Below are 12,965 nucleotides of genomic sequence, written 5' to 3'. Positions count from 1 at the left end.
TCATAGACATGGGTCATAAGTGCTATTTTTGTTTCATCTAAGCATGCAGTCCATTAATGTCGGATTTGACGGGCATTGAAAGGTCACGGGGGATTTGATTGGCAAACGTTAAAGAAGACCAATAAGGGCTTCAGTAAGTTATCACAGAGGCTTCAAACGTGTGCCTTTCCTGGATGTGTTTTTACACTGTTCCACTTGTTGTTCACCTTACATCACTGCTGCTCCAGACATGGATCAGTTCATCAGAGAGTACCTCGCCGAGGCCAACAAAGAGATTGAGTCGTTCAACCACCAGCTGGACCTGCAGAGCCAACCAGACCTGTTTGACCCATGAGTCCCCAGTCTGTATGTGTGCTCTCCATCCATCTGTCTGTCTTGAGTCTTAATGGAACCACTGTGGCAGTGTTGGGAGGGTGGGGTGGGGGGTGTTGTTACTGGCATTCTACACTACAGTGACCCGAGAAAAGGGTCACTCGAAAATCCATCCACTTTTCTAGGACCAGAAAAATGTTGCATAAATAACCATGGTGTAATCATTTTGTTTCCTCACCTAACCACTGGTACATCCCGCTAGCTAAATTGGCCTCCGAGAAGCGCCATAGCTGCGACCGGTGTGATTGCGGCGTACGATCAAGTGACATGTTGATCGCGAGATGAGCGCTCCTCACCTGACTGCCATATAAAGCACAGTTATAAAGCAGAACTCAAACATACTCTGTCTATCTCTAAAGTAGTCTGATCCGGGCTGCCTAGCCTCACACTTACTGGGAATTTCCCGCCCCCCCACCCGCTCTGCATACAGTCTGTGCATTTGTGTTTATCATAGCCGTCCAATTAATGCCTCTATTTCTGTCGCGGGCGTGGGCGGCCGTGTGATTCTGGTAGGCTTTCTCCCTGGTGGGGTTTCTCAAGCACCGCTCCCGGCTCTGTTGTCACCCAATCCGCGGCCCACCTGTCAGCTTGTCTGTGTGCCACTCCGAGGGCAGAGCGCGCTCTTGGCCCGCAGAGCTGTAAATATTGGCCAACTCCGTTGGCCCGAGCGCAGGCTTGATGAATGATGCCATCGATCAACGCAGAGATACTGCCAGCCCTCACGCTTTATTTCAAGAGTCTAAAGTGAATCTAACGACACTAGTGCAATAAAGCAAGACTTCATCTCCCCTCGGGGAAGCGCTGCCGTTTTCATGCAGCGGAGGCTTCTCTTTACAGAGTCGAGAATGATTCACTGAGGCCAGTTGTCCCACAGGGGAACCCGTAAAGCACATTATTGTCTCCCGTCATTCCAATTGTCTATAACTGCCTTCCAAAATGTGCAGGCCCTGGGTGGGCGACCTGTCTAGTTTTCAATGGAGAGGAGGCCGCGCTACACATTCCTGGCAGTACCAACCAAGGGCTCCGTTTGTTTTTAGTGCCCTGAACATTCAGCAGATCTACAAGCTCACGACATGTCACAGCGCTGTGAACATGTAGATCGTCTATTTTCGGCGAAGATATTTAGTGTGGCGCAAAAAAATAAGAGGGTGCCTATTATAGAGCCCTGGGGGACTCCGGTCGACTAAGTCTGGGGTTTAAGTGGTTAAAATGTTTCCACTTTTAGCTCAATATCCAATCTTCCAAGAGGGGGCTGCAATAAGCTCTTAGCAACAGCAGGAATCATGACCATCACCTACAGGCCGACATGCATTGCTGCCACACAGTAAACAACTCCATGTGAATACCGGTTTATCCAATGGAATTAACACAGGATTTTACTGTGTGTATGTAGAAAGAGAGTCAGACACAGTTACTAATGCCACCTCACTAGGCCCAGGTGTGGATCTCTCATCTCACGGTTAAACACCACGTGATGTTAACACATTGATCTGTTTTCCTAATTTGTGCGACAGTGGTTTTTGGTGGGATTGGGGGAAATGATTTGGGAATAGTGGCGACTTACACGAAATGTGGTTTTGTGGTCCATTCCTGGCTACGTCAACGGTGGACAACACTATAGGGTCCAGGGCATTGGAGGGGAAAAAAATGGGTCAGGTTATTAGAGGAAAGGTTAAGGTAAGACTTTGTGTTAGTGTTGTGAATTCGTGGAGAATAAGACTTCAGGTCTCTTCTCAGATAGAGTAGATATGCCTCTGTGTGTGTGCTCTGAATATCAGTAGAGTCCGTCACACGGTCACCACACAGAAGCTTGGATTCTTAACCGTCTATGCATGTCTTCCTCTTATCCACAGGGTTCCTACACAGAAGTGTGTAATGTAGGTAAAAACCAAAATGTATGGGAAAGTATTGGTTATCCCTCATACATTATTCAATACTGTACATTAAATGTATTTAACCTACTATCATTTCACACATTTAGGTACTGGTTATGGTTGAAACCTACAACACAACAGTACCCTCAGATGCACATTGATATGGAATTGATCGTATTTGGTCATGTGACCCAGCTACTGTACTAATGGCAGTATGTCGAACAGTAATAGTGGCTGGCCAGAATATTTCAGGTCTGTGGCAATTTTACATGTGTAGGAACCCTGTCCTCGTCCAATAGTCTTAATGGCTGTTATTCACTCATAGGGGTCAGCAGTGTCATAAACATAGGCTAATCAGCACTCTATACATTAAAATGGCATTGATCTTGCCCTCAGTGAACTGATCGTGTCAAAGGCAAGGTTGAGCGCATGACAATATGGGTATACGATTATGCTGCTACTACTATAATAGTACTGTATATTATATTGGCCTTTTGTAGACCATACCAAAAATACAAATGGCTTAGTTCAGGGGTCTTCAACAGGGGGTCCGGGACCCATAGGGGGTCCTCAGAGTTACTGCAGGGGGTCCTCCAAATCTTTGTGTGATAGGAACTTTTTCTCCTTTTCTATATTAACCACTTAAACCCTAGGCTCCATATTCTGAGAACTTTAGTCAAAAATAGCCGATCTACAAGCTCACAACGGCTCGCGCTGCGAGACGTTGTGAGCTTGTAGATCGGCTATTTTCGGGCAAAGAGGTTTGATGTAGAGGGGAAAAAGAGCTGACTAAGTACAGAGTGAAATGTCAAGTTAAGTATTGACAATTCAAGTGGTTAAATATGTATCTGAAAACACAAATTGACATGAATCCAAAATTGTGCTGTCAAACAATGAAACTATATGGAATCTATGAACATGTTATGGGGGTCCATGCTTCATCTCCCTCTCAACTAAGGGGTCGTTGGCCTGAAAACGTTGAAGACCCCTGGCTTAGTTAGTACTCACTTCTGAGTGCCCAAAGATTTGAATCAGGTCAGCTGAGAAAGGAAGGAGAAGAATCCTTGGAGTCCTTGTTTTGATTCCATACTAAAGCCAGTTATAGATACCCAGAGAGCTAAGTGGGGAGGAAATGTCAGCGGCGAACGCTCTCGTCTGCCATTCTCAGATCCCCATCTCAACCTTTTAGCTTGTTGAAACTAATCTGGACCACATATCTGACTGGTCTCCAGAATCATTTGACACACGGTAGAATGGTGAGAACTTCAGTGGTGGAAAAAGTATTCGCATGCTTTTCATTCAAGTAAAAGTATCGATACTGCAATGTAGAAATAAATTTAAGTCAAAATGACTTAAAGTAACAAAAGTAGAAAGTATACTTGTTATACAGAAGGTCCCATTTCACAAGTGTATACAAAATATTTTGAAAATAGCCGATCTACAAGCATTGTGAGCTTGTAAATGCATATAGGGCTGAAGTGGTTAATGTATTAATAATCCAAATCTATAAAGTAACTAGTAACTAAAGTTGTCAAATAATTGTAATGGCGTAAAAGGATAACATTTGCCTCTGACATGTAGTGTAGTATAAGTTGGAAATACTCCAGTAAAGTAAAAGTACCTTAAATGTAAATGTACTTGGATACTTTCCACCACTGAAGAACTTTCCAATGCTAACGGACATAAAGATAATGTTGTATCCTACGAGTGTATCTCTAGAGTTTCACACAGACACTGCTGGCCCCATCTATCCTAGCTGTAGAGCTTTATCCTGGTCCAACTAAGCCATACCGTCCAATGTGTCAGTCTTTTAAAGAATTATAACAACATTGCGTAGAAACTAGCAACTAACATAGCAATGAAGTATGCCTGTAATACGTATTATCCTGACATGTAATATCCAGCATAAAAAGAAAGAGGTTACTGGAGTGGAAACGCTTCACCTTCAAACTCAACAAGCTTATTCTTAAGCCCATTTTTTTTTTTAAATGATTGGAAAATGTTGATCTACACACATTGTAAGCTTGTAGATCTGATACAAAAAGAAATTCGTTAGAGATCTTTTGGCTATAATGATGTGCCCAAAATTGGGATTCCAGGGTTAAAGTGGTTAACCTCTCTCACACACAATCCTCCTTCACTCTATAGCATAAGTGCATTGTATCTTGTGCTCTTTTTTTATATAGATTGTGTTCATGACTTACAGTATCCTCTTAGAACTCATTAAGGACTCACTGAATATACAAATGATGCTGCTAAATTCCCAGTCTCTCAGCGTGCCAGGCTCTGTGCTGTTGTAGACTTGAGTTCTGAGTGCCTTTTTAAGGCCACATCACATACAGTGAAGGAGACTTTAAAGTGAAGATGATCTTTCCCCGAAAAATCTGGAGATGCGCATTGATATAGATTAAAGGAGTGGTTCACCCCCAAAATGACTTTTTTTCTATTACTCGTGCCATGGAGACTTCCTAAGACAATAATTTCATTACAACAAATTTGCCCCCACTGATTCCGGATGGGGACCTAAATGTATTTGGGTCCATAATAAATTTACTATACTACTTTTTTTGTATTTGGAATGCGACCAATACAAAAAGAATATTATTGAACCTCCAAGTAATCAATAAAAAAATTACACTTTTGGGGTGAACTACTCCTTTAATTTACTAATTTAATTAGGTATTTTTACCACTTATATATGTGTGTTTATCTCGGTGACATGCAATGTCACTAAATGACTGCACAAGCCCAAACATATTAAACCAGCTGCAGTGCTTTTAAATTGACGGCAGTTATCTTAGAGCCTCTGTCGACAAAATAACACATTCCTGAATCTTTCGTTTTACAACCAAAGTATCTCAACAGGGCATTTTGGAGAAGACATCTTCACTGTCAGGTCTTGTGGTTTTGAGGAACAGTTGCTCTCATTCCGCTGTTACGTAACACCACAGAGACCAGTCTCCGCTGGCAGTCGAATAGCTGTGAGACTGATGGTACCACGAGTCTGTGGGACCTATTATACATGTTGCAGTGTTGAAACTGATCCACCGTTTTGGTCTACAGCAGGGTTCCCCAATAGGCGGCCCGCAGGCCATTTGCGGCCCGCGGGGGGGCTACTGTCTGGCCCCCACCAACCCCAGTAATAATGGTAGTATAAGAGCTGCAACAACACTAGTATATCGTCGTTGTCGGGTGGAAACCTTGAATGTTCAAAACCGTTCATTTTGTATTTATCATCTAAAAAATGTACTAAACTAGTGAAAACAGCCGATCTACAAGCACACAACGCCTCGCACCGCGAGGCGTTGTGTGCTTGTAGATCGGCTTGTAGACCTGCAATGATGTGGCCCTCGGCTTGGTACCCTGGACATAATTCGGACCTTGGGGAAAACTATTTGGGTAACCCTGGTCTACAGGTTTATATAAAGCAGTCCTTAAAGGGTCAGGAAGGTTATGTATGGTGTTTGTGATATTCAGCCTCTAACGTTAGTTGCACATAACGGTACTGTATACAGTATGCTACTACTGCAGCTACACTACTATTTTGCATGTGTTGAGATTTCATGTGAAGATGATAACATGTACTGTATATATATATATTCTGAGAAGATTTGCCTTTCACCAAACTGGTACAACAGAAAGAAAATAATTACCTATATTTTACATATCTGGTTGAAGAATTTGAGAATTTACCTCGATGCGACACATACTATTTTTGTAACGACTGTGAATCGAGCATATGAAATGCAAAATAATCGAATCTTCACTCTTTCTCGCACAAATTATGATAAAGCAAAAAGCAGACAGATGCAGTTTTTTATTTTATTTTATTAGTTTTTTTTAAGAATCAAGAAATAAGAGAATCTAAATTGGTTCTGAGACATAATCAGGTTTCTCTGATCCAGCAGTGCCTTGGCCACGGCTAAGAAAAGCAGAAATACATACTGAAGAAGAAGAAAAAAAAAGTTGCGTTCAAAGCTGCGTTCGTGTTGCGGTGGTTTTAACTACCCGACAAGAAATCCTTAAACAGTGTTGGTGAAAGGAACCCACAGAATCGTTCTCTCTTTAAAAAAGCAATGTGTTCTACTACAGCCAGAGAGAAAAGTAGGCCAGGTCACAAAGGGAAGACCAATGGAGGGCTCGAGATCATTCAGGTAACTTACTTAAAGAGACCAAAAGAAAAAAGGCTGGGAAGGGAAGCCATTGTCCTTGTTTGACTCTGGTTTGGACACTGATGTGAAATGAGGATCGAGTTTGTGGCTAAAGTTGGGTGACCCCTACCTATTTTGCACATTGGGGGTCCCCAGGGAGCCCTCCATAAGTTAGTCTCTCTCTCTCGTATCTCCTATTCAGCTCTCTGGCAACACAGACTAAGCACCCTATTGTCTTCTTCCCGTATATGAAGTGTAGGGTTTTTTTTGTAGCTGAAGTTATAGGACAAAAACAAAGTTTGGTGTTAAATCGATTTTGTACGGGGGCAAAAAAAAATCTCATGTATGATGAGAGTATTTGTTTTTGTTTATTTCCATTTTTGAAATTTGGCTCCTGCATTTCACAAGGGCCAGAACATTTGGAATGTATGCACTTTTTTGATGAAATGAACGTTTTTCATTACTGTTTCTATGCTTGTAAAAGGAGTAGTGGAGGGAGGCCTAAAGATTAGGTATTTGTTTTTACCAACCAAATATGTCACAGGCCTCTCAGGCTACCCTTGATAAGTGTTTGGGGCCCATACCGTCCTGAAGAGGTTATAAGGGAATCACAAGCGACTCACCCCAATAGACCTCACAGACAGTGGGATTTAATTTACTCAGGTACAATATTATTATCATATTCCTATGGCAAATGGCAAATTCGCTCTATTAAACTCAAAATGTTGTAGCAGAAGATGGGGGGGAGGGGGATAGTAGTTAATGTTTTGTGTCAATTGGCTGTGTAAAAGTATGGCCGCACGGTATAATACAGAGATACCGTTATTATAAATCATTGTAGAGGAGCTGCATCGATTCATGTTGGGAGGTGCACAATGTCTGTCACAATGGAAAGATTTGATCTGGGGAAGAAAAATAAGTTTCTTCTCCCCTCTCCAAAACAAAGAGTAAAAACTAACGTCATGTGGTTTCTGTTATGCTAAGAATACATGGGAAATGATTTTAAAAAAGAAATTTAAGTGCCAAAAATAACTTGCGCATTTTGTTTTAAGGGGTGAAGTCTGCAGGAAATTGAGCGATATTCAATTGCGTTCTACACGGAACTACTGTAACTTTAGTTTTTTCCTGTGACTGATGCTTTTATAATCTTAAATGTTGTATTTATTGCACCAAGTAATCCATTAAATATTTATATGGTTAATCAGTGTCAGTTTATAACTTGACTTTGAGTGGATTGTTTACATGTGTTTACTCAACGTTTCAAGAACATTTTTAATCAATTCAGTTAAAATGTCTTCAATTCAATTTGATTAAAGTGTCAAATCACAACAAGTTGTCTCGAGACACTTAACATTTAGAGCAGAGATACGACAGTCCCCTGAGCAAGCAATTTTGCGACCATGGCATCGACAAACTCTCCCTTAACTGGAATTAATGCCAGGCAGACCCAGGCTCTAGGGTGGGCAGCCATCTGCCTTGACCGTGTCGGGGGAAAGAATGAGAGATGGACGAAACTTAAGAAGCATGTACATTATACACATATTCATCCATCTACAAAGTCCAGTTCAGCCTACATCAGCAGATAACTGTTGTTTGTGCCTCTTCTCAAAGTATTATTGATCGCGTTTTAATGTCTGATCAGTGATCAATCAAAAATTGTAAAGAGCTTGGTTATATTCAGCCTAAGCTCTGAGGAAATCATGTTATCAACAGCAAGGAATCCAGGCTGATGCACTTTCTCTTCAAGAAGTAAGATGTACTTTAACCTTTTTGTGAACAACTATTTATGAACAAATTGACACTTTTATAACATCTCACAACCTGTGAGATTGACGTCATGCTATGCTTCTAAGCTTCTGGGCAAACGTAAGGCTTTGAGTTTCAACCACGTAGCCTTACAGTGAGGTGGTCTTACTTGGGAGGAGAACAAGTGGTGGGTGTAAATGGCAACGTGATCTCAACTACATGGTCATGTGGGATCCCTCAACTGTGTTTAGGTCCTCTTTTGTTTATATAATACGTTAATGACTTGAAGGCAGCCTGCGATTGTAACCTGTTCCATTTCGCTGATGGCTCAGCTCACCTAGTCTCTGCACTATGATAGATCAGAGTTGAAAAAATTACTTCTCTACACTACAAGTAAGACATGCAACCTCGCCCGAGGTTGTGCCAATTCTTGGCCATCTGGTCAGTGATGTATATCGGACCAGTTACCCATATATAGAGACCCCTGGTACCCATATATGGAGATCCATGTACTGTGTATGGAGATATGGTGTGAGAACCCAAACATGCTTACTCAGTTATTCATTATGTGAAAGTCCTATGATGGCTATGACATCTGACATCATACCCTTTTATGCCCATACATGGAGATCCCTGTCTGTAGAACCAGCTGTTAGTGTGGTATGTGGCCGATGTGGCCTCCATATACGGGCATTCCCATATGAAGTCCTGTTAGATATGGACTTAATATTGATGACATCAGGGAACTCCATATATGGGCATAAAAGGGATTATGTTAGTGTGACATCACAGTGAAGCCAGAGCATGATGTCAGAGCGGCAAACCCATTCTGTTAGAGTGGTTCCCCTGACATCACAGTGACGTCAGAGCATGATGTCAGAGCGACAAACCGAGATACGGAAAGATGTGCCGGTTTTCATTGTTAACTTGCGACCTACAGTCGCAACTATAATATACTAATAAGAAGTCTCCAGAGTTCAGACTAGTACTGCATATTAGACAATACTCTGTCTGGATAGAGTATGGCACTAAACGTTATCTCAAAGTCAATCGAAAAGTAAAGTTTCTAGGCAGAATATCCACATTCTTTGACAGAAGTGTGTTGAAAATCTTGGCAGTGGCATATTTCCAATGTCATTTTGATTAGGCTTGCACATTCCGCTAAAATAGCATCCCCAAGGACTTAAAAAAAAAGACGTTGCAGACCTCTCGAAATAAATTAGGTTGATCCTTAATCTCCATCCCAGAACTCATCTCCTCCCTCCCCATTTCAGTAGCCTCAGTTGGCTCCGAGTGCCGGGGAGAGTCTCACTTATCAAAATGTGTATAGTTCACAGGATTGTAAACAACGCGGCTGCCAAAGCAATCCCGTACTTTTCCAGGGTTAGCGATGTTCATAGCTGCTCCACCAGAGGTAGCTCCGCAGACTTTGCACACTTTGTTTAAAAGCTTGATGGGAAAGGACTCCTTTTTATACTGTGTTGTGGAATGGGTTACCTGCAAGCATCAAGTAAATTAGCACTGTTACTGGCTTCAAGTCCTCCCTAAAGACTAAAGAGCTCTTTGAATACCAGCTTGTCTTCATCTTCATCAAATTTATTAATTTATATTATTTGAATGAATATTTAATATATACTATTTACTTCCTCCATGTACACTGTAGGACCAAAATGTTATTCTTTTGACCAATATGTCTCATGCCTCTCAAAACATGAACACCTCACATCACAGAGGAGATTCCACATTTCATCAAAATTCTCTGCTGATGTTACTGTTCTCGCTCAGATTTAGCAATTTAGGTCCATCGTGCCATAATAATCCACAAGCAACTCCCATATGCGTGTACTGCATGGAACTAGGGGTGTCGAATCAGCCTGTGGCACAAATGAAGAGTGACAAAGACCCACATGTCGAAAAGGTTGGTCCTTCAGGGTTTAATGGCACGACAAAAGAGTACAAAAAGTATTATATTGTTTGGCTACATACTTCTAAATACATTTGTATTGGTTTGTACAATTCCTTACACAACATGCTTTCTCTAAGGTGATTACATAGAAATACCCCCAAAGAGCACGAGGAAAGAGCTGCCCACAGTGTGGGTACATTACTATATGTGGTGCCCCACTGAATTCCACACATTCTCTTAGCTCATGCCTACAGCCTGCCATGTTAATAACCCTGTACAAACACTCTTACAGCCTATACACAGTTGCACACATGGCACTCACTCACACACACACACACACACACACACACACACACAGCCCTGCCTCCAGTATGTATGCACACATGCATGTGCGTAGATATGCACAAGCACACACACAAAGACAATGTGCGTACACACAGATTATGCATTTGACCACACGCATACGCAGACTCGTGCACACATGGTTCCTTCCTACAACCCCATCGCCACAAAACACATAAACGTACATACTGTACATAACCACACACACACACACACACACACACACACACACTCACACTCACACACACACACTCCCTAACACATGAGCATATGTACAACGCCCACGGACAGACTTGTGTTTATGTTTAGTCTATCGATGCCAATTCCCAGAGCACCCAGCTCCCCTGTTCAGCTAACTAGTGCTGATACTGGGTTGGAAGGCATTTAAATACGTATGTTGTCTCACTACTGGAAGCATGGGTGTGGAATGTAGTAAGTAACAGTAGTAGTAGAAGCAGTGGTGGACAGTAACAAAAGGACATTGACAATGGTAACTCTTTACAGTGCACAGTAAAGGAGTGTTAAGAGTCCATTTGGTTCCACATGTACACTCTCTGAGTTAAATTAACACTGAGGATTTGACTTTGTATTGCACGTATATTTCTTTCTGCATTTACTTGCGCATTGTGCAGTACAGTATTTGCGTCTGTTAAAGTAAAAAAAACAGACTTTTGTGTCTGAAACTGCTTGTGTGCTTGTGAAGCCTACGTGTGTATGAAAGAAGTACCTTAACAACTGCACGTGTGTGTGTGTGTGTGTGTGTGTGTGTGTGTGTGTGTGTGTGTGTGTGTGTGTGTGTGTGTGTGTGTGTGTGTGTGTGTGTGTGTGTGTGTGTGTGTGTGTGTGTGTGTGTGTGTGTGTGTGTGTGTGTGTGGTGTATGTCCTTGTATTGTTGCCAGGCAGATACAATACCCAACATTGCTATCCTCTGACATCAGGATTTCCTCTCTCTCTCTCTCTCTCTCTCTCTCTCTCTCTCTCTCTCTCTCTCTCTCTCTCTCTCTCTCTCAGGCACGTGCACACATAGACATCAAAGGGGGCTTGAGCCCCTGCCCTTTTATTCGTCTGTAAAAGGTGCCCTCTCCAGACCACAAATGCAGTTCTTACTATGGTGAAAGAAATGCAAATCCACTCTTTGCCATAACTGAAGGCAGCATTCAAGAGAATTGCCTTGTCCAAACTCTCCTGAACTTGAATGCAGCATCTTATGTTGAAAGAATTGTCCTCTCTGTGTAGAAATCCATGCGGTATCAAGCACTGAAAATAGCCGACCTCCAAGCTCACAACGCGTCACAGCGCGACGCGTTGTGAGCTTGGAGGTCTGCTATTTTCGATATTTCCACCAAAAGGCCCTTTTATAAATTTCAGCCCCTGCCTCTCTAACATTCTCTGCACGTCCCTTCTCTCTCCCTCTCTCTCTCTCTCCCTTGACTTCACATCAAACAATTGTGCAGTATCAGTTTATACATTATACCCCCCCCCCCCCCCCCCCACACACACACACACACACACACACACACACACGCACACACACACACACACACACACAGGGGCGTCACAAGGGAGGGAAAAGTGGGACAAAGTTACTAGGGCCCAAGGTGGAGGGGCCTGGAATTATTTATTACTTTAGCTATTGAAAAATAGCAGATATACAAGCTTGCGCTGTGAGATTGTAGATCTGCTATTTTTGAAAAGTCCTGAAAATGTGTCTTTGAATACAGTATTTTCTGGACTATAAGGCGCACCTGACTATAAGGCGCACTGTCAATTAATGGTCTATTTTCAAACTGTTTTCATATATAAGGCGCACCTGACTATAAGGCGCACATAATAGACGCTACCGTTGCGTTATGCATCAAACAGATGGAGCTGTGCTAAAGGGAATGTCAATGTCAATGAATGATCCATATATAAGGCGCACTGGACTATAAGGCGCACTGTCGTTTTTTGAGAAAATTAAAGGCTTTTAAGTGCGCCTTATAGTCCGGAAAATACGGTATATGTATTTTTCAAAGCAAACATTTGTAACATTTGTAAATCATATTTTGAGATGGGGGGGTCCGTGGCCAAATACATATCATTTTGGGGATCCTTCACATGAAATAGTTTGAGCACCACTGACATAGAAACATATATGTTTTTCAAAAAACCTTAGAAGGATTTTAAATATTCAAAGACTTGCACATATGTTCACGATTTTTCAAACATAGCAGATCTACCCGCTGTGAGCTTGTATACTGTATCTGCTATTTTTCAATAGTTAAAGCACAAAATAATTGTCTGGGGCCCGCAGTGAATCCTTGTACCCAGGGCCCAGAACTTGGTGCAACACCCCTGAGTGTGTTTTTTAGTGAAGCGGTGAGTCTGAGCTATTTCTGGCCTCTTATGACAGCAGCATGTAAACAGTAGTCACTCTCGCTGGCGTGTGCCAAAGATAACTGCCCGTCCGCGTCACTCCTAACAATGGTGTGTATTACCTATTGCACGCTTTGTGTTTGTTTGTTGTCTGTCGCTGTGTTGGGAGGTGGAATTTCTGTTCTCTTTCAAGACCGTATAGTTAGAACCCCCAGTGGT

At 42.1% G+C, this 12,965-nt stretch overlaps 1 protein-coding gene across 1 annotated transcript in view; it reads left to right on the top strand.

Moving 5' to 3' along the window:
* The window catches only part of dnaaf9 (dynein axonemal assembly factor 9), a 52,744-nt gene extending 52,350 nt beyond the window's left edge, over positions 1-394 (top strand). Inside the window, exon 37 of the mRNA XM_080751426.1 lies at positions 228-394. Within this exon, the coding sequence (XP_080607552.1) occupies positions 228-334 (107 nt within the window). The 3' untranslated portion in view covers positions 335-394. The remainder of the gene's footprint in view (positions 1-227) is intronic.
* Positions 395-12,965: the final 12,571 nt, after the last annotated feature.

Source organism: Nannobrachium achirus, assembly GCF_963921795.1.
Source record: "Nannobrachium achirus genome assembly, chromosome: 20".
In the NCBI taxonomy this organism is placed as follows: Eukaryota; Metazoa; Chordata; class Actinopteri; order Myctophiformes; family Myctophidae; genus Nannobrachium; species Nannobrachium achirus.
Note: the sequence above shows the minus strand (reverse complement) of the source record. Positions and strands in the feature narration are given on the sequence as shown.